Source organism: Caretta caretta, chromosome 6 (assembly GCF_965140235.1).
Source record: "Caretta caretta isolate rCarCar2 chromosome 6, rCarCar1.hap1, whole genome shotgun sequence".
NCBI classification, from domain to species: domain Eukaryota; kingdom Metazoa; phylum Chordata; order Testudines; family Cheloniidae; genus Caretta; species Caretta caretta.
Window position 1 is genome coordinate 34,402,484 of NC_134211.1, and position 25,601 is coordinate 34,428,084.

The 25,601-nt window shown below is 42.5% G+C and overlaps 1 protein-coding gene, 1 long non-coding RNA gene and 1 other non-coding gene across 5 annotated transcripts; 1 reads left to right on the forward strand and 2 right to left on the reverse strand.

The window, feature by feature from the left end:
* Positions 1-660: 660 nt before the first annotated feature.
* EIF4G2 (eukaryotic translation initiation factor 4 gamma 2) lies at positions 661-17,490 on the reverse strand. 2 transcript variants are annotated; one of them, XM_048855235.1, is made up of 22 exons: positions 17,458-17,490; positions 15,706-15,812; positions 15,371-15,436; positions 14,728-14,853; positions 13,804-13,906; positions 12,410-12,541; positions 12,247-12,313; positions 12,003-12,154; positions 11,515-11,625; positions 10,531-10,614; positions 10,324-10,422; positions 9,990-10,131; positions 9,728-9,888; positions 9,102-9,215; positions 8,100-8,225; positions 7,752-7,856; positions 7,450-7,665; positions 6,529-6,787; positions 3,066-3,270; positions 2,303-2,514; positions 1,859-1,980; positions 661-1,486 (listed from the first exon to the last, which is right to left on the reverse strand). In XM_048855235.1, the coding sequence occupies exons 1-22, from the start codon at positions 17,473-17,475 to the stop codon at positions 1,421-1,423; spliced, it is 2,793 nt and encodes a 930-aa protein (XP_048711192.1). In that variant the 5' UTR covers positions 17,476-17,490; the 3' UTR covers positions 661-1,420. The 2 variants fall into 2 exon arrangements, with proteins under 2 accessions (XP_048711192.1, XP_074985515.1); XM_075129414.1 differs by lacking the exon at positions 9,102-9,215.
* Positions 8,900-9,065, reverse strand: LOC125639269 (small nucleolar RNA SNORD97). Its single transcript, XR_007357448.1, has one exon. It is a non-coding gene; the product is annotated as a small nucleolar RNA SNORD97 (small nucleolar RNA).
* Positions 16,393-22,685, forward strand: LOC125638934 (uncharacterized). 2 transcript variants are annotated; one of them, XR_007357324.2, is made up of 3 exons: positions 16,393-16,669; positions 18,242-18,371; positions 19,725-22,685. It is a non-coding gene; the product is annotated as an uncharacterized LOC125638934 (long non-coding RNA). The 2 variants fall into 2 exon arrangements; XR_012668902.1 differs by lacking the exon at positions 16,393-16,669 and having other exon boundaries at positions 17,743-18,371.
* The last annotated feature ends 2,916 nt before the right edge of the window (positions 22,686-25,601 follow it).

Genomic DNA, 25,601 nt, shown 5'->3' on the forward strand with positions numbered 1-25,601 from the left:
ATCAATACGATTTCTCTGTTCTAGTAGAAAGCAATAGCTTGTCCTTCAGGTGAGGAAATCCTAAGTTTTAAATGGCTTGTGGAACACACCATTGTCATGCTGGGTCAGGCCAGTGGTTCATCTAGTCCTCATGTGTAGCCAGTATGAGATACTTCACAGGAAGGTACAAGCAACCACACCCCTACAAAATGCAGTCACCCAGATCTCAGGAATTAATAAAACTTGCTCTGTGATTAGAATTTCTTCACTCCCCCACTCCCTTGTATCTCATCTTTTAAAAAAATCCATTTAACAGTGTCTACATATTATGAAATTAACACTTAGTAAAAACCAGCGCAATCTGAAAGTTAAACTGGCCCTAACCCATCAGTAGACATAATGTAAGGGTGACATTTTGCAGTTTAACTTAAATCAATTGGGAATAATGTTTAGACAGTCACTCAAACTCCCTTGTAGACACTGTTAAAAAAAGTTGATTTAAACACAAATTTAACTTCTAATAGTGCAACTTCCATCATTTAGCAAGGCCTCAGCTCTACCTCATCAGTATATTACCACCTCTATACTTTAACTTCACTCCATTTGGATGAAATATTTTTAAGGAATCCAATTAACCTTTGACAGTCAAAGCTCTTCTACCGGGAGACATTCAGAAACAAGTCAAGTATCACAATGTTTATTGATAGATACAAGTATATAAAATCAGGGCATGAACATGTCTTGATAAATTAAGTAGACTTAATTTCAATACTATAATAAGAGGGACCAATTCAATTTCTCACTATTTTATGTTTCACACCCACAAAAACCACTTCCAAGGGCATTTAACCACCTTTCCAAACTGATCAGTTTTTGTGCAAGTAAACCATGTTTCTTTTAAAAAGACTTGTGCACTTGCCCAGGCTCAAGGATATTAAAATCTAGCACATAAAGCCCATTACTAGAGGTAGAATTACAGGCAATATACTATTACGGCAACAACCATCGATTACAGTTAAGGATTCTCTGTAACAACCAAATGGATAATCAAATATTGCAACGACTCAAGTATTACACTGAGCAAAGTGCATTTCTACAGTATTCAGTGTTGCTATTCAGTTTTCTAACTTAACAGCCTATAATAACTGGCAGCAAAGAAAACCCTTGCAATAGACTGCTTCTGCTTGAGAACTTATGATGTAATTATTGCATGCTGCTAATACACTGTTATCTAAACATTAAAGATACTCTAAAATATTTCATGGTAGACTATGATTAAGACATACTACAAAAACCTTATGCAGAAAAATATCCTATTGACACGCTTCTGCTTTAAATATTGTGAAACATTACAGCGGAATGAATTTTCGCAGTGGTTAGGTCAAATGCAGTTACATCATAGCAACAGTGTTTGCACAAATTTAAGGCTTTGGCTGGTTCTTTAGTCAGCTTCTTCTTCAGATTCTTCTTCTTCAGCAGTTTCCAGCCAGGTTAGCCACTGGTTTACCTGCAATCATATCAATGCAATTTCAGAAGCAGAACGAGCAGACTGTGCGCGCACACCCTACAAATTTCTACATCTCATTCAGGTGGCTTTCCCCTAAAATACTAGCATAGAAAGCATTTCCTTTCGCTAGCATACAGGTCATGGACCTTTGTCCCTTTACTGTGTGGAGTACAGTGGGGGGCAGTGCTCCTGTATCCTGCCTCAGATTCCCTTCCCCAGCCCAAATAAATGCCACATAAGAGCATTTCTAAATTAAGCCAAGTACTTAATATTTTTACAATAGGCTTCCCTGATCTCATCAGCACAATGGACGTAGGCAGATATATACTGAAAAAAGATTTTTACAATTTCTGCTCCATTATACAGTTTTACCTGGAATAAAGCTTTGCCCTTCCCTGGAAACTCTTGAGTAATATCCTCTTTCCATGCCAAAAAGGCTTCCTCTTCAATAATTTCCATGTCGTAGAAATGAACAAAAAAGCGCAGTAACATGCCTATAAAAAACAGGCCAGGTAAACCAATTCAATAGGCGGCATATTGCTTTCCTCAGAAGCAGTTTCCCCAGCTGTAGAAAGCTCTACACAAGGCTGACAATTGCACATTAAATGAAGTTTCATTTAGGTAAGTATACTGTTGCACCCAGGTGGTAAACTTTAAGCACATCCTAGTTATAAAAGTAGCAGAGGCTGCAATTATTATAGACTGCCCTTTGACAGACAGGTTTACTAAACACTTCGTAACATGGATGGCACTGGATTCATACTTTGCCAATGTGCTACTGTATTTGAGGGAAATATGTAAATACATTATCCATACCTTTTGGAAAGTTGTTGTTGTAGCAGTGCACCTGAAGTGCATACAGAGCACTCACTTGTAGATCAACATGGTCATGAAGAAACTTCTGCATTACTGGCTTGAAGGAAAGAAGCAGTTGTTTTTCCTGTTCTAACTGCTCTTTAGAAGGAGCAGATGAAGAATCTGGTTCGTCATTAGGCGGGCTTACTTCACTTGAAATATACTGCAAGAAACTGGAAATAAAAGTTAGATATAATTTCAAAATGTTTTCATAGAAGACTAGTGAATTACTTTCACATCGTTGAAGTAGCTGTACAAACAAGCACTTTTGTCAGTTAGTTAAATTCACTATCAATATTTTCCACTTTCAACTGCTTAAAACTCACATTAAACCCGAAGACCAACAAGGTCCTATCTGGGAAAGTACTCAATGAGTAGACAGACAAGTTATTTGTGGGCCTGTTCATCTTCAGATGCAAGGAATCCTAATCTATTTCCTTGGACTCTGCTGTTAGGGCACTGAAGGATTTGAGGACAAGGTCAGGATTTGCTCTTTAGAGCATTCTTTCCTTCTGCCATTTTCCTTCTGGAGTGCTTTAAACAGCATTAAAAACAAGCTGTTATGAACCCCCTACTTGTGTAAGATCTTGTCTCTATATCCTTCTTCTGCAGGGTACACTTTATTCCTGCTATGTGGATATTTCATAAGACATTAGTGAGCACAAGTCCATGTTTGAACTACTAACAAGTATGACATTAATTCAGAGCAAACCTATCAGCTCACCTGGTCATCAAAATATTCACAAATCCCTTATCTACATGAAGTTTGGGTGAAATGTTGTCTTTAATCCATTTATAGATGGCTTGAGGGGATGGATCCAACTTTATTTGCTTCAACAGTTCCTTCTCCAGTTTCAGAAGTGGGAACAAGAAACTCAGTCCTTTCCCTTCCAAGATCTCCAGCATACGATCCTTATTCTGATCAATTTCTAAGACAAATTGAATGAAAATTCTGAATAACTAAGACAACTTTTGAAGTTAAACGATGGACCAAACCAGCTTCGCTGAAAAGGAGAGGTTACTTACAATTGCACAGTAACTGAGTTCATGATGTTTTGCCACGATGGGTGCTCCAGGCAAGGATGTACACATGCCCATACAGACTAGAAGATTTTTCTACTAATAGTGCCTATGGGTCTGCACCTGCACTGTATGCCTCCTTGTGCTCTGGTATGAGGAGCAAACTAGGACACTCCAGTTCCTTCAGAATCTCACAGCACAGTAAGACTCCAAAGCAAATGGGAAGGGAGGTAATGTCAAAAAACACATAGGGCTAAGACATCAGGAAGAATGCCAATTACTATAGGAGTAGGTTTAAACTAGTGTAAACGGTGGATTCTCTGTAACTTCATGTCTTTAAAAATCATGATTTGAGAACTTCAGTAACACAGCTAGATGTTACAGGTCTATTAAAAAGGAGTGGGTGGTCAATGTTCTGTGGCCTGTAATGTGCAAGGCAGATTAGAGGACGGGTTCTCAAACTGGGGGTTGCGGTGAGTGTGCGTGGGTGGAGGAGGAGGAGGAAGAAAAAAAAAATAAAAAAAGAAGAAGAGTCATGAGCTGTCAGCCTTCACCCTCAAACCAGACTGTCTCCAGCATTTATAATAGCGTTGTGTGTTTTTTTGGGGTGGGGTGTGTGTGTCTCGCACTCAGCGTCTTGCTGTGTGAAAGGGGTCACCAATTCAAAAGTTTGAGAACCACTGGATTACAGGATCATGATGGTCCCTTCTGGCCTTAAAGTCTATGGATCTAAGTTAAGTAACCTCTCCTTGGAGTTATTGTCCCTACGTATTTGTGACAAAGCTCCCACTCTACCTTGGTGGGTCTTGTGCTTATTGGCGGATTTGCTCGCCTTGGAGCTTCACAGCAGCCCTCAGCTTGGCTGTTTTTCCTGAATTCACAGTCCAGGTCGACTCCTGTGTCTGACCAGGAGTTGGGGAGGATTTGGGGGGGAACCCAGGCCTGCCCTTTACTCCGGGTTCCAGCCCAGGGCCCTATGGAATGAAGCTGTCTAGAGTGCCTCCTGGAACAGCTGTGCGACAGCTACAACTCCCTGGGCTGCTTCCCCATGGCCTCCTCCCAACGCCTTCTTTATCCTCACCATAGGACCTTCCTCCTGGTGTCTGATAATGCTTGTACACCTCAGTCCTCCAACAGTCCGCGTTCTCACTCTCAGCTCCTAGCACCTCTTGCTCCCAGCTCCTCACATGCACACCACAAACTGAAGTGAGCTCCTTTTTAAAACCCAGATGCCCCAATTAGCCTGCCTTAATTGATTCTAGCAGCTTCTTGATTGGCTGCAGGTGTTCTAATCAGCCTGTCTTAATAGTCTCCAGAAGGTTCCTGATGGTTCTGGAACCTTCCCTGTTACCTTACCCAGGGAAAGGGACCTACTTAGCCTGGGGCTAATATATCTACCTTCCATTACTCTCCTATAGCCATCTGGCCCGGCCCTGTCACAGGGTGTACTACATAAAAGTCCCAAGCAATTCCTTAATGTGGAGGAGGGTGTTTAGGAGGGGGATCCCATACAGAGTATAGACCAGCTTCAAAGGCTGTGTCTGCTCTGAAGGCATGGAATAAGGCATAATGCTATGAATATGTATTAAGGGAGTATCAGGTGACTGACTTGCAAGTGTCCTTGATGGGCACCTTCTTAAGGAGGGCAATGGAATTAGATGAGCCCTCACGGAGTAAGCAGTGACTTGAGGGGGTTCATCCCAGAAAGCAAAATGCACCGCCACAATCATTTCAGTCTGAGAGGAGACTGAGTGACCCCTCCAAAGGGCAGAGTCTAGGGAAAGCCCTTTGAAGGACTTACTTTGATAAGGACAGAAACCCAGGGCCCATTTTATATCCAATGTATGAAGACTGGTCTCTGAACCTTATCTAAGTTCCACTTGTCTAGGGAAGACAAATGAATGTCCTGATGGATGTGGCAGTCCAGTGACACTTCATGGAACAAGTGTGGTAGGCCTGTAACGTAACTTTTGACCAGAAAACACAGCATATGGTGGGTCAGCCATGAAGGCTTCCAGCTCCCCATCCCTTCTGGCTTAGGCGACTGCCACAAGGAACAAAGTGTTGAAGAATGGATGAAGCAGTCAGCAGGTTGTCCTGTGTTTGAAGGGAGATCCTCTTACTGTGTTAAGCATTAAGCTGAAGTTCCAGGGTAAGTTGTGGTCCTACACTGGAAGGAACAGATTAAGGAAGCCCTTAAGGAATCTTGCTGCAGGATATGCAAAGATAAGGGGTTTTTCTGAGTGGCAGATGGAAAGCTATAATGGCAGATAAATGAACCTTGACAGAGCTCAGGAACAAGCCCATCAATTTCAGGATTAGTACAAAAGCTGAAGATAAGATTTCCTACTATTTAAAAGGACTTGCAAGAGCAGAAGTACTTCTAGATCTGGTACACTCAACATTATGTATCTTCTACCGATTCTCCCCTGGCATCTACACACACAGAACCAACTGAACTTCAGAAGAACATTCCTGCTCTAGGCCTGAGAAGCTGGGATGATAAACTGGGGCAGGTTATGGAGCCCTACTACAGAGCCAGAAGATCAGTCATTACAAGAAGGTACAGAGGCAGACCAGATGGGTCAGGAACCACATTCATCTTGGCCACACTGTGGTTATGAAAGCGATCATGGTTTTCTCTTTGAGCAGGGCTTTATGGATCAGTGAAATTGGAGGGAAGGCATATAAGGGACGAATGTGCAGGAAGACCATCTTCCGGGGAGTCACAACTGTGTATCTTTCACACTCTGCTCTGAGAAAACTGGCATTTTAAGTTGGAAGGCATGGCAAAAAGATCTACCTGGGGAAGGCCCCTGATAAGGCTGATCTTTCAAAATAGCATGTCTGTCAGCTCCCACTTATGAACTTGATGGCACTACTAGCCAACAAAACCAAACAAACTCCAATTAAGAATGCAATGGCAGGCACACATCCTCATCTCAGGCATCCATATAGACAACTTGAAGAATAGCATTGATACGACATCAAATAAATCAGTGGGGTAGAAAAAACCTGATCAATACAAGAAATTCTGCTATATGACAAAGTTATTTATTAAAATACCTTATCCCCCTCCCCAAGAACGTTTCATGGCATTTTCGTGCACTTTACAGAAGTTGCAAGATAAAATGATTAATGTGTCACAAGTATTTTTGATTGCTTACCCGGCAACATCTTCTGCATGTTGACTTTGCTTTGTTGGAAGAGTTCAGTTAGCCATTCACGGTCTTGTAACTTAGCTAACTGCTGAAGACAAAGCAAGAACAGGGGGAAATGGGTGCCACTCTCCAGTGGTTGAGCCAGTTCTGAAATGCTCACCAGTTCTGAAATAATGGCACGGGCTGCAAACTGTGCTAAGTAGGATTTCACCAAAGGGATGTCTACCTCCAGTTTGGGACACTGGTCCAATACATTCAGGAATGCCTAGAAAGAGGGAAGAATATTAAATTGTCAACAACATGATTAGTCTAGGGAACTACAAGATGAAAGAACCTTATACGCAAGGTCTATTCTGTCTAAAGGACACTAACTATACATCCAGTGAAAACTGTGTCTATTATTTGGAGTAGTACCTATAATTTACTATAGCACTTGTTTTCAAATTTTCTGTATTGTGACCCCTTTCACACAGCAAACCTCTGGAGTGTAACCCCCTTATACAGGAGGGGAGAGGACAGGAAGAAAGACTTAAATTAATGGGGGCTGGGAAACATCTGCCCTGCAGAGCTGATAGCTCACAATCCCCATGCAAACACCTCGCGACATGAGGAATTATGACTCCCAGTTTGAGAACCCCTGTACTATAGGATATTACAGAAAAAAAGAAGTAGAATTCTATCAAATAAGAAACTGGAAAACCATCTAGTCAGTTTCACCATTTTCATTTGTAGATCTTGGAAACAGTCATTGAAACTGTCACATTTGAAATAGGAATGTAGTTGTAAAGCCACAACAGTTGGGAGAGGGACTTGCAAGGTCAGCATTCAAATCACTTACAGTTTTTAAGCAGACTACCTTTTTGAAGCTAAGCATCAAAAACAGAACCTTTAACTCAAAAAGAACTCCAAAGCTACAACACAGAGTACCTGCATGAAGTTGTCACTAGTGGCTATTCCTTCCTGTTTGAGTAAGCTGATCAAAGCACTTGCTTTCTCTTTATCTTCATCTGATCGGTCTAGGGATTGAATGATAATTTTGCTCAACATCTCAGGTAGGAAGGGCTTTGGAGCCCTCATTTCTCTCACACCATTGATAGCATCATTTGCATTTCCATTGTTCAGATAGTCAGTCACAACAGCTTCCTGAAATAGAAATGAATATCTGAACTCCACTGATTTCTTGCAGCAGCCATGTCTCCTGTTTGGAGCAGAGTACAACATTAACTTACAGTGAGTTTAAGCAATTCTTCCTTAGAAGGTGGTGGCTTTTTACTGATCTTTGCAGGCTTCTCTTGAATAAGTGGTGGATTTGTTTTGAGACCAAGCTGAGGAGGCTTGAAAATAAGTGATAAAGTTAGGCCAGTTTCAGAAATTACTTATTTGGTTACATTTATTCAAATAATCTTTTGCTGGAAGTACAGCCAGAAAAAGAGCCTGTATTCATTTCATTGTTTTTTATATACGATTGTGATTTATCCCGATGCATGTGCAAGAGCTACTTTAGTTGTCAGCACTTAAATTGCATACATATTTATACAGAGCTAAACAATAGTTACTTATCAAATTAGGATATTTACCTGTCCCAAAGGTGGTGTCTGAGTGCGTGGTGGTTGTGCACTGGGAGGAATCATAGTTATTTGGGGCTGAAGCTTTGGCACTTGGTTCTTATTCATTAGAAAAGATTGAGCAGGTCTCAGGCTTATCTGTAAGACGACAAATCCTAGCCCATCAAACTGCTAAAGTTCCTTGGCAAGTCATTAAATAATCAGAATATCACACAAGCCCTGCTAATGTAGTGTAGTGACTCAGGACAAATTTATTTTTGTAGGCCTGATCTTGATCTCATGCCAGTTTTACACTAGTGTATTCAATGGGATTTCAGAATTTACACTAGTAAAACTAATCAGGAGTAGGCCAAGTGTGTACTTCAACACCCAACAACAGAATGAACAAAGGATAAAAGTCCCAATTTGAAACAAGATGTGTTAATATAAGGTGCCTGTGTATTTAAGTCTTGATTTACAATATCAAAGACACAATGTTGCTAGTTTCAGCCTTGCTTTGGTATTTTGATAACTGCAATATAGACCCAAAGTGATCTGGTTTGGAAACAGAGGCATGGCTATTAGGTAAGCCAAGATTTAAAGGAAAAATATGCAAGTTGACATCTCAGTGACTGTGTCAAATGCAGAGTAAACTTTGTATTATTGTACATGCATATCAGTTTTCAGATTAACATTTCAGTCATTTTATCATGGCCAACCACTCCCCAAAGCAGACCTTTAAAGAGAGCCTGTATTGTGACCAGATGAAGAGCTCCTTTATATGAAAGGCCAGAGGTATTGGCCTTGCTTTATGAAAGAAAAATCCTGAGAAATTGCCCTCATATCTCATAATCTTGCTCACAGGACGCTGGACACCCAAGGATAATGAGTGTTAAAGTGAAAGTGGAGAAGGGACAAAGAAGAAAAGAGGAGGAGATAAGAAGCAGAGGTCCAGCATTAGTCCTCGTAATAACGCGTCTTGCTATAATCATTGGGCAATATATTAAGAATGCTGCAAGTAATGTAGGTATATACCTCATCTGCATTAAGCTGTCCTTTCTTAGAAAACCGAGGTGGCATATCCTTCGACTGTCCTTGTTGCTGGGATAACAGTCCCTGATTCTGGTTATGGTAGAGCTGGCTTTGCCCCTATTTCAGAGGGAGAGAGAGGAAGAGAGAGGGAGAGAGAGAGAGAGATAGAGAGAAAAGAAGTGCAGATGACGGGGGTGCACAAAATATGGTAGTAGTACCAAAGGAACTAGAAGTTCAATAGAAAATATTTGCCAGGGAAGGAAGAAAGAGGGGAAAAAAAAAGTAGTGTATTCTATCCCTAAAACCAGGGCCATGGATTTAAAAGAAAAAAAATCGACACATTACACACTTCTGACTTGAAGTCATTAAAATGTGCACCTTCCCTGGCAATAAAGAAAGAAGTCTCCCTTGCATCAGTCTCTTTTCTCTCTTTTTTTGGGGGGTGGGGTTGGGGGGGATGGAGAGGGGAGCCGGGGGAGAAACGACGCAGTATGCAAGAAGTGCTTATTCTCCTACCAGCTGTAAGAACCTTATACACCACAGATGACCATCATCCATCTGGAAGCCTGCACATCTGTCTCAATCTAAAGAGATTCCAGATATACCTAACCACCAAAAGTCTTCCTTACCTGATTTTTCAAAAAAGATTTGCCTAGATCTCCAAACTGGGATTGAGCAGGAGGCATGAGGTGTCCCCCATGGCCATTGAAAAGTTGATTTGAACGATGACGTCCCATGGTTGGTGAAAATCTATCCTGAATAACTCCTGGACCAGTACCAATTCCACTACCTGTACATAGGAAGGTGAATGAGAACATAGACAGTCATGTACACACCTGATGTTCAAGAGAATGCTGCCGCTGCCACAGCAGCTTCAGAATTTCCGTTTACCTGGCATTTGTCCAAACATATCAGCAAGCCCTCCAAGTGGGTCCCTGTCAAGTTTCATCCTGGGTGGCATAAACGGTCCCTCCAGAAAAAAGTCGCTTCTCATCCCTTGAGCCATAGGAGCAGGAATAAAGACTCCCAGATCCTTCAAAGACAGATTTAGAATCTTAGTCAATTCATATAGATAGTTCTGCAAGTCCAGAATAGGTATTTGCAGTCTATTCAGATTCTAGGATTAAGAGTTTAGTCAGAGTCCAGGAATCTTCATGCAAACACGCCACAGATAACCAATAAATACATCATTACATTTGGTGCAAATGTACACGGAAGTACTTACTTTTACTGCATCTTGACGGATTTGATTGATAGTCTTTGGTCCATTGTCAAGAAAAGCTTTGCGAGGAACCCAGTTGTGTTCTCGCAACTCCACAGTATCCTAAAGGAAAAAAGCAAAAACTTAATGGGAGGGGGGAGAAAAGAGGAGAAGAGACAAAGAGGGCAAGAAACCTCACAGGACAAACTGTTAAGTGACTGGCACTCTTACCTGCAGCAGGAAACGAATCCTTGCTGGCAATTCCTTACTTAACATCAAGGAGCGCATACGGGCAAAGTACTGATCCATTAAGGACTAAGAGGAGAAAGAGGCCAAGTTTAGCTTAGTTGTTTAAAGTTTCAGTTTCCCCCTCAATAGTCTCTCTTTTCAGGGTCAGTATTACAAGTTACATTTTAAATGTGGCAGTGTTCAAATGATCTATAAATGGTAAAGAGAAACAGGCTGTTGTCCTCCCCTTCTGTTTCCATTCCTTTAAGGGAATGGTTTGGACTGGACTGTAGCTGAATCACTAGACTATCTTCTGCCCAAGTCACTCTGAGGTAAAAGTCAACACTACTTAGCTTTATAAACATTCTGACAGTGACCAGCTACTAAAAATACCTATGAAGGTAAGACAAGTCAACCTTAAGAGACATGGGGTAGGAAAGTTATAGGCCATAAACATATAGAAGAAACATCATGTAACTAGTTGCTTGTGTTTAGATACAGATCTACGTCATTCCCCACCCCTCCGATAGAAAATATTCAAATACATAATTCCCCGACTTTCTAGAGTGAAAATGGTGAACAAGCAACTTATTTCTGCCTTTTTCCCCTCTCCAGAAAGAAGCCATCTCAAATAAAAAATACAATCAAAATATGAATCCTTCACAGATTTAACACAAAGGTTCCAACATTCTGTTTAGAGAGGAAAAAAAAAAAGAGGACAAGTCTGCACTAAGTATGCAGAGTTCACACCAATTATGAAGTGATGAAAAGGCAACACAATTAATGTAGATGAACTCCCTGAATATAAAGAACTGAGACAGTCCAAATCTAGTTCTTTCCAGCCAGTTTTTAAAGGTTTTGGTATAGTAGAACTCAGTCTGAAACACTAATTCAAAGTGGATTGCAACATATTACACCTGGGTCCAAAAATTAAAAAAAAAAAAAAAAAAATCACTGTTAGTACTCCAGTTTGAAAGAAAGACATACCTTGGCTTTTGCATGGTCTAGTCTAGGTCCCACTGTCCTCATTATCTGACAGAGGCACTCCAAATCCTCCCCCATATCCTTGAGTTGGACTCTCTTCTTCTTTTCCAAAAGCTAAAACATTAAAGAGGGATTATTTCCATTAAGAGAGGGATCTTTCTGCAGACAGTTATGAGGTTAATTCAAAATACAGAATGCTCTCCCCTCTCTCTATGTAGAACCTGATTCTGCAAAATATCTGGACCAAATTAAAATCTATGAGAATTCTCCAAGATGAGAACTCTATCTGTTCGATAAAGCTATATACTGCACTGAAAGTTGCCCCCCTTGAAAAAAACAAAACAAAAAATCCGCAAAGTATTTTGCACGGTCATTAACTATTCAAATTTTCCTACATACACACTTCTTATTTTTTCACACTTGAATGTTAGCTGTAAAGAACTATTTTACCAAGTTGTTACACACCAAGTTTAGGAAGTCCTGACACTTACTGTTTTGATGCACTTATGAAGGATAGATTCATGAATAAGATCAAGCTTGCCAAGTTCTCCAATGAATTTGATGTTCCCCAGCATCTTGATCTTGGCAATAGCTCTCTGTTCCTCCTCCTCCGGGAGGAGGGGACCATCACGCTTATCATAGACTGGACGAAAAGAGAAAAGTGTGTCAACAATACTCTACAAATATACATAAAATATAAAGTCTAAATTTAATATAGACTAGCTTTAATCTTACTATCAACATTTCTGGTGCGGTTTTCAAATTCATCTTGAAGTTTAGAAATTAGGAGGCGTCTGAATGTCTACAAACAAGATATAATTAGGTTTCAGACCAATGCAATTAACCACACAAGCAAAAAGTTTAGATTTTCAATGAGAGAGAGGAATAAGACACTCACTGTGCTTTGCTTCTGTCCTGGATGACACTCTGCTGATGGGCCATCAAAGTTGGGTGCATCTTCTGCCAGCCGCAGACATAGTTGAGCATACAGGGAGCTATACTTCGGCTCTTCGAGGGCTTTGTCTACGATCTAAAGAAAATAGTATGTTTCTAGTACCGTAATTGATTAGATTTTAATTCAAACTTTAAGATACTCTTTCAGGATTAAAAAGAAAAGGAGTACTTGTGGCACCTTAGAGACTAACCAATTTATTTGAGCATGAGCTTTCGTGAGCTACAGCTCACTTCATCGGATGCATACCGTGGAAACTGCAGCAGACTGTAGCTCACGAAAGCTCATGCTCAAATAAATTGGTTAGTCTCTAAGGTGCCACAAGTCCTCCTTTTCTTTTTGCGAATACAGACTAACACGGCTGTTACTCTGAAACCTTTCAGGATTAAGTAGTGAATATCTTCAACAGGACACTAACAGGGGACTTTTTAAAACTGTCTATTTGGGGGCAAAGTACCCAGTCACACAGTTACAAGAGTCACTCTTATATGTGACTATTGTTCCAGATGGACTCCTGGTATTTCCTAACCTCTTATAGCCTTTGAGAACTTGAGTATCTTGTGTAACCTTCAACACATTGGTATTCCAATGTTAAAAAATACCCTCCTCCCTCCCATCCAACCACCTCAGAATCTATTACAGCCTTACAACATTGCTATGGGATTTAGACAGTAGTTGTGCCTGAGCTCACACATCTTTTATTTCATGTGAATGAGTGTATTTGGTTCTGCCTCTGCACCAGGGGGAGTCACAGCATGGTGTGTGTCTGTGGACTAGATTATCTCTCAAAGTCCCTGCCAGCCCCACTTTAGTTCACCTGACTATACTGAAGTAATTTACACAGAGCACAAAGATGGGTAGTACAGTACAAATTATTTTGCACAGTATAACTACTACTAGTAGCAATGTTTCAAAAAAAAAAAAAAAAAAAGGCTACACTATCACTTGGCACTCAAAGTGTAACAGAGTCCCAAGACCACCTATAGAAATATCAGAAGCATTTGTGGCTAATAAAAGCCTGCTTCAGATTAAAAAGTCTTCACATCCTGTACTACTGTAGAAAACTTTACCAGGAAAGGTTGTTTTAATATATGCATAAACATTAAATTGCTCATTAGTTAGACTGCGGCTTCTCTTCCAGTTGTAACCCCCAATATGTAATAAAATTACGTTTTGGGCAATATTCCGTCATCTATTTATCCCTATTTTATATATCAGGAAAAATTCTGAGACTTTAACCAAGATCAATCATCCTTTAAGCAAAAACTTAAGTTTTAGTACAATCACTTATTCTTATTGAATACTAAATTAATAAGCACTTAAAAATACACCTGACTTACCAGCAGTATGATCCCTTTTAGAATGAGCTTAGACTCTACACCCACATTGAGGAGCTCAAGGCATAGCTTGTCAAACTTTTCAGGAGTAAGTTTATTTAGTATGCTAGAGGAAAAAAAAAAGTTAAGAGGAATCAGTTATGTTTGTAAAATGTTCACATAGCTCATACAGTTTAATCTACATGAGTTGGGGTTAAGATTCGAGTTCTCCTGGTTTTCTTCCAGTTTTCACTTCTGACAAGAGCAATTTACTTTGTAAAAAGAAAAGGAGGACTTGTGGCACCTTAGAGACTAACCAATTTATTTGAGCATAAACTTTCGTGAGCTGCAGTTCGCTTCATCGGATGCATACTGTGGAAAATGCAGAATTTACTTTGTGTGTTTGTCAACTAAAGTAGGTTTTAGGGCACATGAAAAATACACTCAGTAGCAAAGAGAATATAGCAGTCTTAATCCCCCCCCTTAAAGTTTTTTTTACATGATGCAGGGCAGACAATTCATATTTTCTACTGCTCCTGCTCCACCAATCCCTTACAGAAGACGGCTACTCAGGAATTTCTAACCAGCTTCAGGAATACTCTCTCATAAGTTTATGCACATGTATTTGCCCCTCCTTCTAACCCTTCCATTAGGAACTATGTATTTCAATTTTAACCATATAAGACATTTTGTTTTGTTGTTTTTGGGGGGAGGGGTCCACAAATGAAAACAAAAAACCCCACAACTTTTAACTTTTAAGCGTGGACCCCTTTGGAAATCTTGGATGTAGTCTGCAGACCCCTTGGGGTCTGAAGACCACAAGTTGAAAACTACTGGTATAAAAGTACTTATACTACAGGTTGGCAAGACAATATGGGGGAAAAAGGTAATTTTTAGTACTCCATTTTGCCAGCTGATATTAACCTTAAAAATAACAGACCAACTTACCCTCTTACTTTCCTGAAGATTGCATCATGTCGTTCTTTGTCATTTGCGGAGTCGTCATCTCGTCTAGTGCTTCGTGAAGGAATCCATTTCTGAGCGTTTTGCCCTGGGGTTTTCCCCAGGAACTCGCTATATTTATTGAAAAATATAAATAAGTAAACTGAGAAAAAACGATTTTGCTCAAATATTGTCACAAGCAGCAGAAGCATTGAATGTCACCTTAGATTTAGGATATGAACCTGCAACTGGTTGTGCAATAGGTGCGCCCTTAGCCTATGGGGACAGTACAGAGACCCACATACTTCTTTTGCAGGATTGGGTATTCTCTAGGATCCCCAACAACTCCTCTCCATACCCCCTTTACTTCACTTCAGTTAAATGAAATCTGATATTAGCACTAATAAGTTAGTAATTGCCTACAGTTGGCCAGTCTAACTAAAAACGTAAATGTCTTTTTCTCTTGTATACAAAACTGGAATAAGATTTGTCAGTGTTATCTGTTAGCAAGCTAACAAAAACTGACAAAAAGTATAATCACATGGTGTCTTAGAGAAGTCTACAGGTTTGAGATCAATAATTGCTGCATGCATGCAGACTCCTTATTTATGGCTGTATATGTTTTTACCACCATGGCAATATGACATACCTGTTGCTGGCAGTCTTGGGATAGTGCTGAGGTGCACCCCTACTACCTCCTCCGCCTGAAGAAGCACTGTTTCAGAGAAGAAAATATCTTTATTCAAGGCTTTTCAAAAGTACTCTCTCTAGCTCAGGACTAGCTACACGATTTTTGTATATTTTATTTGAAAGTTTAGCTATACATCCTTCACAAACAGAAGTTAAAAGTGATACAATTAATCTCTCACTTAGCATATGAAACGAACTTAAAATTCTCAGAGAGACAGTTCAACGTATATATTGCCAGACATTTTGCTTTTGAGTTATTTTACAATAGTCTGTCATTGAGGGGAAAAAAACTACCTGAAACGAGAAGCACCCCCTTCTGCAATCGCACTCTCCACTTTGGCGGCTTGACAACGAAGAATCTTCAAAAGAATAATAAATTGACAGGGTGGGGGGAAAAAAACCTAGAATAATAAATCAAGAGATCATATTACAATTATTCGCTTGTGCTCATATCAGAGTTTTCTTCAGCAGGATGACATCTATTAAACTCAAATAATGTGGTTTGTGTTAACCAAGGGCTTTTATTAAAAAGCACTCCCCCAGAGCTTAAATACAGCTTGAAAGTCAGTTTATTCCTTCACTTATGTGCAACACTTGATGACATCAGCAACATAAAGCAATGTAGGGACATTCTCAGAAAACTCGATTATGCGACCATAATCATTCTCTTGTGGCCAAAAATACGGTCTCAGTTCTTGTCCGAGAGGCACCTTTTTCTTACAGGTTACTTAATTTAAGATTTATTTGTACTATTGTTAAGTTTGGCAGGAACAGCCATGCAGTAATATCAAATTTAACAGGAATGCATCCTAAAAACCGTAGTGTGAACAGATGTGCCAGATCATAAAGGGTTTAATCCAGACCTATTTAAGATCACATGAATATCTAATCCATGTGATAGTCATTTAACTACAGAACTGCTTTAAACCCCGTTTGCCTCACCCCACAAATGGTTAAGATCCAAAGATGGAGATAGTTTGAGCATGCCTGGAAATGTGGGTGGCCTTTAAAAGAAAAATCAGAGCAGTACTCATCATGGAGGTAGTCTGCTCTGAAAAGAAAAGATCGAGCACCTGAACAATTCTGTGTTTCAAAATTTTCCTTCCACAACCTTTTCTACTGGCTCAGCCATTTTAAAAAATTAAGTGACGAGATAAAGCATGATGGAGCCTAGTATAGTTCTCGTCACTGGAGAATGAGCGCATGAAAGGTGTTTCCCCCTGAGGAAGTCCCCCTCCCTCCTATGCAGGTTTGGCAGGTAAGCGCTACCTCCTACTCTTTAGGGATCCTTTCCGCGTGAGCAATACACCTTCTAATCCTGCCCTGGCTGCTCAGGGCTGGGGGCAAGGGAAGGGAACAAGAAGGGGCTGCAGCCGAACAAAAGGGCTGCGGGAAACGCAGGCGGCAGCAGCGACGCCCCCGCAGGACACAGGCACTTCCCCCCTCCCTGCCGCACGGAGCCCCGAGCGCCCCCCTGGCCCCCGCCTCCGGGCGCCGCCCGTTCCTAGGCGCAGCAGGCCCGGCCGGCTCTTTGTTCTCGGCGAGGGAAGCAGGAAGGCCCCAGCCCGCCCTCTGCAGGGCGACGGCCCCCCCCCCCCAGAACTACGCGCAGTCCGCGAGGGCCTCGCCGCCCAGACAAAGCGCTTCCCCCTTCGCCGGCGCAGGGAGGCACCCGAAAGGGCGGGGAGAAGCGCAAAACGGGGCGGGGGGCGGGAAGTGAAGCTCCTGCGGAGCGAGGGGATCCTATGGGAGCGACCACGGTCCCCAAGGCGCATCCCCCTCTCGGGCAAGTCGGGGGGTCAAGGACTCGCCCCTCCCCGGGGCAGATCAGGACCCCTCATCCTGCACCCCGGTGTAGGCGGGAGCAGGCACCTTCTCCCAGGTTACGCGGGAGCCACACTGCCTTCTCCGGAGAAATCAGTCCTCCGCCTCCCCTTTACCCCGCCGCCGCGAGCGGGCTGAGGCGCCCTTCCAAGGGCAGAGCCGGTAACCGGCTCCCCGCGCCGCTCCCCCCCCCCCCCTGCCCGGCCGCGCCGCAGCCGGTACCTCCCCACGGCTTCTCATCCTAGCCGGACGGGCTGCGAGTCTCTGCCCTTCGCTCACCGGTCAGGGAGAAGCCGGTCCCGGCGGCCGGAGCCGCCATTTTGTAGTGGAGAAAGAGGGGGAAGCGAAAAGAAGATGGCGGCCATTTTAGCGGCGGCCATTTTAGACAACAGTACCCCCCCACCACCACCCAACGCTGTCCGCCGGCACCGGCTTCCTCACCTTCCCTGGGGCCTCGTCAGCTTCACCGGATCCCGGCAGCTACCAAGGGCGGGGGGGGGAGGAGACGAGAGAAGGGAGGGGGAAAAAGGGAGCCGGGGAGCGGGGTGGGGGGGGGAGAGCGTGCGACGCAGGACGAGCCTCCGAGTCACCCAAGCAGGAGCAGCCAAAAGCTTCCGTCAACCACCTCCATAGAGATCCAACTCGCGGCCGCTTCTAACGCGCACTGAGACAGCCCCACTAACTTTATTACCCTGCGCGCAACCTACCTCCGCCTCAGCACACCAACGGCCAATCGCCGCCGGAGACTCCGCCCACCCCCGCCAATCACAACAGAGGAAGGGGGCGGGGCTAGAGCAAAGATGGGGGAGGAGCGAGCAAGGAAAGCTTGGTTGAGGAGCAGCACCTCCGCAGTGCAGCACCGGTATGCGCGAAGGCATTTACGCCAACGGGAATGCGTAGCTGACTGGGTGTAAAGGGGGCGGTTGCGCAAGCGGCGCACCCATTCAATGGGGGCTGCCTGCCTGTCTCTCTTCTTTGCTGTTTGTTCCTATGTTTCTCCCATCAGGCAGGCTCCTGCTTCAGGAGGGCGAAGGAGCTGTCCCCGTGCATTACATCGGGCTGCCTGGCTCACAGCGAGCAAGAGGAGGGGACGTTTTACCTACTACTGTATACTACTACTCAGTCTCTCTGACCAGGTTGAAAACACACGTACACACCCCACATATCGTTACTACACACTACACGGTTATACATTGTGATCTGAGCCTGAAAACAGCTGCATGAAGGACCTTGCCATGGTGGCTGCAGGGGTCTAGTCCCCTGCATCCAATTCTAGGGTTGCATTCGCTCCTTAGAGGCCACCTAGGGTGCAGTAGATGGGTTCAGCTGGTAGAGCTGGTCAGTCCATTGCATGGCATCATGCACCTGACTGATGGTTGACGATGATTCGTGAGGCCGGTTCTGACTTGCATGGTTTATAATGTTTAACAATCGTTCTTGAACATGGTTGTAGCTATGGTAGCACAGTGGGATGCTTTGCCATGGAAGGACTTTTGCTGCTGCTATGACTGAGAGCACATGCACATTTCACAATGCAGCTACTAGGCAGATGAAAGATTTTCCTTAGAGTATAAATCACTGTTCTTTCCTCCTCTTAATTGATATGTTTTTGCACATTATTTTAGAGTACAGTCTTGTCAACAGTAAACCATCATTATCAGACATGCCAAACTCTCAAAAAACAAAACAAAACAAAAAACAAAAACAAAACAAACACAAAAAACAAAAAAACCCCACACCCAGAAATGGGGCTTGTTTTTTGCTTAATTAGCTTGTGAATTGCTTATTAGCTAGTTTTTGGCTTGTTGCATCTTATTGCTTCCTTTTTTTTTTGGATCAGCTCCCAGCAAGCAGCAGGGGGGAAGAGTCGGGGTGCACAGCGGGCCCATGCTAGTCCCAGACTGCACACTGGGGGAAATCTAGTCACAGGCTTTTGCCCAGAACCGTGATTGTTCAGCTTGCAGGATATGCTTCAAAATATGGTTGTTCTCTCAAATTGTTGTTTTTTCCTCACTTTTCAGAGGGTGGTGGCAAAAATAAAGTGACAGGTTTGAGTAGATATGAGGATGGTTATGGGAGAGTCTTAGTTGGGGGGTAATAGGAGAGTTCTACCTACTGAATTGTTCCAAAGTGCATGTTATAAAGATTTAAAGATTAAATAAATATTTTATATATGCAGCCTGATCGTGGAGGGAGCATACTCTAATCACAAAGTAAAGAACAGAGCCCTAAACTGTCAGCTACAGCTATGACCATGTTAAAAGTTGTGAAGCATGGTAAACTCTGCTTAGCAATAGTGTTGCTCCTTCTTCTGATATTAGTCTCAACAATCTGGCAAATGGTAGCAGAGGTCGAGGCCAAGGGCTTTGCAGGTCAGTGCCCAGCATTGACTGAGTATACTCCTGTACTCTACCTAGTGGATAGACAATACACTTGTTTTAGAAAAGTGGTGGTTAGATCACATTAACGGTAATCTTTTTTTCCCCCAGGAATAATAGCCCAACTTCAAGGCCTGGTTCCCAGAGAACAACTCTAACAGAGACAAGGCAGAGAGCAAACTCTCCCACAGCTCACACAGCCATTTCTTCCTTGACCACTGACTTCCATGAAGAACTTGCATAACCCCAAACTAACTAACTACCAACAACAACAACAACGTGTGCTATACCAAAGCTAAACATTTGCTTGCACACTAGAAGGCAAACTTGGAAGACTGTGTAACAGCACCACCTCATGATGTGTGCCATAACAATATCATTTTCTAAGGCTTAGTCTACCCTACAGAGATAAGTGAATATAAGGCAGCTTACGTCAACCTAATCATGTCAATGTCTACACCAGAATGCTGCTTCTGCCAAAGCAAGTGGCCTGCTACACTGACATAACTCCACCTCTGCAAGAGGTATAGTGCTTATTTCAGTGTGATTAAGGCAGCCTAGTGTAGTGGCTGCATAGACTCTGCCTTACTTAGATCTGCTGTTGGTTGTCATTCTTGTCAGTTTCATGGCTCCAGCTGTGAGCCCCAGGCTGCTGCTCTGAGCAGGAGGAAGCTGTGAAACTGACACGAATGTCAATTTCACTGCTGGTAGGTTTCCAGCAGTGAAATTGAGCCCTTGGCTCACAGCTCAGGCTGTCACTCTGGGGAGGGTGGGTTACTCCACTATGAGCTCTGCACTGCTGTCAGTGTCCCACAATGCCCCACTTCAGTCATGCAAGTGCTCTTGGTGAGGATGTGCACCATCAGTGGCAGGTACAATAGGTCGGGGAGGCTAAGCCTCTCCTAACCCAGGCCATGGCCTCGCCTATGCTTTGCTCCAAGGTCCCGCCCTTGCTCCCCCAAAGCCGGCAGGGGCTGAACTTGGGCTGGCAGCCTGGAGCTCAAGGCTTGTCTGGCTGGCGGCCCTGAGCAGCGCAAGCCAGCCTGAGGGTTGGGCCAGTGCTTTGGCCTGCCTGGTCCCCAGGCCTGCTGGTGGCCAGGGGCAACTTGGGCCAGCCCACAGGCCCCCGGTGGCCAGGGATGACTCAGCTGGCTGGCAGCCAGGGGTGGCTCGGGCAAGCCCATGGCTGAGAGGTTGGAGTGGTTTGGCCAGGGCTTCTCCGGCTGGGAGGGGCCCCCAGGGCTCTGGCGGGTGAGTGGGGGAGGGGCCAAGTAGGTGGGCTAGCCTTCCTGAAGTGCGGGAGGGTTCACCCACCACCTATGATGTGCACTATGGGCAGAAGTAGGGTAGTATGAATACCAACAGTCAATTGACTTACTGCGGTGGCTGTAGGTCAACCTAAATGAAAATCGACTTAATTTTGTAGTGTAGACAAGCCGTAATACAATTATAGCTTGCAGTTTGGCGTTTTGATGGGGATGAGGCTTTTAATTTGTACTGAATAAAATTTACCCCTACACGGAGTGCCCACTTCAGGCACTGTGTGTCATTTAAACCAGTCATAGGAAGGCTCACTCCTCTCGTTGAAGTCAATAGGAGTGTGCTCATGTATGTTAGTTCAAATAATACTGCCACAGATGCAGCCTTAGGTGGATTCCTAGGTCATGCAGGATCCCTAGCAGCTACAGAATAAAATGCTAGACTGATATGGGTCATGTCCCTTTACCACGGGAGCTTTATGGTGATACTGCTAACTTTAACCTCCTAAAAGAATCAAAATATCTTCCTTTTTATCACAGTCCTGGACGGGTCATGGCAGAGGTTTTCCTTAACACTAAACTTCCACAAACACCCACATTAGCTCTGGACACATCACCTACTGTGCCTTTCTTTTTTTTAGCTGGCATGACAGAAGTGTAGGGCAAGTGACTGAGAAAGTGACACACTAACTCTTGCACCCTGCAGCTGGGAGGTCCAAACAAATGGCTTTACTGAAAGCCTCTAATTTTCCAGAACCAACTCTGGTTCTTCATACCTTGCAGTAGGCTCTCAACACCTTATATTGCTGTCCAAAAATTTATGGGAGGCCTACCGTGGTGCACCGATATAGGCCTTTGTGTGTTCCTCTTCAGTAGGACGACATTAATCCAAGGTATTTTCCTCTATCTAATAACAATAAGCATTAACAGTTTAATCTACAAAATTCTATATGAAAAAACCTGAACAGACTATTTAAAAATAAGTTTCATGCACAGACACATATGCTGTATGTAGGTAAACACATGTAGGGACTGTCTTTTTTTTTTTTTTTTTTTTTTAAAACAAAAACAAAAAAACAAGGAAGGTCAAGATTTCTTTTTGATTGGGGGGGGTGGCGGCGAGGGGTCAAGGAATATTTTTTCCCCTGACTTGTTTTGTGTCAAAAGGCAGTTTCCCCAAGGAGCTATACAGCAACAACATTGAGCTTGCATAGGATTCACACAGGCAGACCTTCGCACCTGTTCACAGCTCCACTAACTTCAGTGGGGTTCTATGTGGATGTAGGGTCTGCGTGCACAGAGGCCATTGCGAGATCAAGGCTCAAGATATTAAAGCAATTATTAATGTTGGTACCAGGCTTCTGTCAAGTAGAAGATTTTGACCTGTAGTACAGAAGAGATCCAAAAATTTGTGTTCTTGGGGTTAAAAAGAAGTACTCAAAATTTTTGGAAACCAAATTGAAATGAGGGATCGTGTTTTGCTTTGAAGTACAGGACATTCCCCTACAGAGTTTGCAGCACAACTATTCCAGCACTGTGTTAGGGCACAAAGGATCCCAAAGTGGAAGTGAAGTAGAAGCTTGATCATTTGACTTTCTCTAATAAGTCTTTGTTGGGAAGTGGGTAGAAACTACTATTTATTTATTTTTGTAAGCAAATTATGCGGGTGTTGATTAGCAGACCATTGTATCAACCTTGTTGTTTTCTTAAAAAAAAAAAAAAAAACTTACACTACAAAATATTTCTATATTATAGTAAACAATGAATGTTAAAACTACATTTGCTAAATAAACTAACAATACATCTCATGGTGCATGATCCTTACTTTTTAAAGTGTGCTTGTTCTCTTAGGTCCTGACATTGCAAATATGCATGTAAGTAGCTGTGTACATAAGTAGTCCCGTTGACTTGAATGAGACTATTCAAGTGCATAAGTGTTTGAAGTGTGCCATTAAGGTGAGCCTGCAAGGTGTTGAGCATCTCTGGAGAGAGTTGGTTTCCCCTTCCTCTTTAGTACTGCTAAAAATGTTGGCAGGACAAATTAGGCTTTGAAATACCAGTGTCACATATATTGCCCATCTTACTAGTACCACCAATCAACAGTGAAGGCACACCATTGCTCACATCTGAGAGCTGCATAGCCCAATCACTAGTACAGTATCCAGCACATATCTTAACTTGAAGGGGTTTCTATATTATCCCACTTTGCTCCAGGCAATCAGCAATATGTTAATCAGTTATCAGTTTTATTACCCCTTTTGACTGTCATCTGTGGTCCTGATATCTTTATCATAAGCTAGGCTTCTCCAAACTACCCTATCCTCACCCCTTTAAGTATCTTTTTTCATAATGTCACTTATACTGAACATCAGCTACTCAATGTCTGGAAGAATCCAAGGCCAGGACTGATCTAGCTATACCTCTCTGCATCAGTTGTCTCTGTGGGTATGGAATAAGTTGCCTCTTTAACTAATAGTTATAACTACAGTATCTATAATCTTTGTGATCATCATGTTTGTTCCATGTTTTGTGCCATCTCTGTGACATGGTTTCCTCTTGCTGCTGCTGTTCATTGGCACCTGGGTTGTTCCTTAAGGTGGGGTTCACTGCCTTTTTATTTTTTTGGTAAAGAAAGAAAAACGTTTAAAAGAAGCCTCAACATCCTTCCTTCACCCTATATCTAAAACACAGTTTTAACATGGACTGCTAACTCCAAAAGTAAAAACCTCAGTCTGGTCCTCTAGAATCTAAATCCAATTTCAGTACCTGCACATTAGTCACCAAGTCACAATCAAGGAAGCTAAGACCCTGAAAAATGTTGTGTGGGTGTACCCTTACACTCATTCAGAACCCCACTAATGTCAGTGTACATCCCCATTGATGGGCATGGAACAGTTGCAAGATTAGGGAAATGGACAGATTTTTGTTTTAGGTGGATGCAATTATAATTGCTATTAAAACAATCCCATTTGAAGTTCATATGTCACTAATGCACAGAAAATAATCTTGTGAGGGCTACATAGATTTGTGGGTATCAAAGAAGGAAAACATTTCAATTTGGGAGAAAGTTTAAAGTCACATAAGAAAGCACACAGGCTTTACTAGGAATGAGTGAATTTACTTTGTCAAATCTCAAACCCACTAACAGCAGAAGTTAAACTGTTTGACTTGAACTGGAACATTATTTTATTTGGTGTTCTGTTTAGGAAAGGCAGGGGCTGGGGCATACAGCAGAAGCGGAAGATTTAAAAACAAAAAAACAAAAACCTCCAGGGGGAAAAAAAATAGGAGAAAAGATAGTGGAGAGAAAAACCGTTTACAAAGGCATTACAAAAAGGACCAGAAAGAAGGAAAGAACAGTATATAACCAAAAATCAGTGATTATATGTACTGTATAGGGTCATCTATTTGTTTGGGGGTAGTCCTTTAATCCATACACAGCAAAGGTGTTTTCCTAGCTGAGGAGACCTTGTATTTGTTCCAACTCCCTTGAAAAAACAATAGAAAAGTAGCATGCAAATTTTAACAAATCCTGAAAATCCAAGAAGCAGTCTGAACAGTGTAAAACTGTCACGGGATTTGCTCAGCTCTACTCTCTACCTTCACATACTCGTCTCCAGCAGATCAGTTTAGGCACACACAACAATAGTAGCATCTAACATGTCAGTTCAGAAAATGCAGTGGAATAAATTGGTTATAAAAATATCTATAAATGTAGACAGCTACCTCAACAAGTGAAAATGTCTTAAGTGAGAGTTAACTGGATTGTGGGGAACCCATCAATTAAAGGACTTGAGATATATTTTTCTGTCTACATGAACATACATTTAACAGCCAACAATTAACATTTATCCAGTATAATCTGCTGGAACAGCAGGACAATTGCAATTAACAAGTTATTTTCCTCAACTGATAATTGTTATACACTTGGAATAAAAAGTGTTTGCCATCAGAACGTGTGGGACTGTATGATATTTCTGTAAATGGAACTCTATCTTCACAAAAACAATCCACCCCTCCCTGCTTCTCAAGTGCCTATTGTTATATGCTGTCCTCTCAGCTGTGCAAAGTGATGGGAAAGCTGAACTTAACTCCTTGTTTGCTAAAACCAGTTTGTGTCTCTGCCCCATCACATGTAGCTGTTGTAATCAATTAAATGCTGTCAAGGGATCTCACTAGTTCTTCCTTCTGAGCCTGTGATAAACTCTGAATTGGAGACATCTGTGCTGTGGGATTGAAGCTGTGAGGGATTGAAGAATCTATTCATTTGTTTTTCACTTTAAACAAAAGTCCTCTCCTCATTTCCAGCCAAAGAGGAACACATCATCATCATTTGGCAAACAATTTTATATTGGGCACTTGCACTTTTACTAGAAGTGTTTATACCGTCTTTATGAAAAATGTACTAGTGCATTGAGAGCATATCACAAGTCTTAGCTTGGGTAATGTGACAGGGTTAGGGGTGGAGATGTTTTAGGGGGCTCTGGGGACATCCTGCCTTAGGACATTTGCTTGAAAATGCTTATTTGGTACAAACCGATTTCCTTTTCAGAAGGATTGTATGACCCCCAGAGTTGCTATTTCCAGAGAGGGGTGACTCCAAAGACTCAGGGAAATCAACCCAATCCTCCCTCTAGTTAAGGGGTGAAGTTTTAACAAGGGGTTTCTGAGAGCACCCCCCTTCCCAAGAGCCCCTTCCAGCTCATCACTGAATATTCAGGAATATCTT

Bases quoted from the DNA above. Each gene is read 5' to 3' on its own strand.
- EIF4G2 (XM_048855235.1), bottom strand. The intron at 14,854-15,370 runs GTATGTCATATT...CAATAAATATAG, and splicing joins CCCAAGACTGCCAGCAACAG to CGAGTTCCTGGGGAAAACCC. The intron at 7,666-7,751 runs GTAAGTTAATGT...TTTCTATTTCAG, and splicing joins AAGAATTGCTTAAACTCACT to GAAGCTGTTGTGACTGACTA.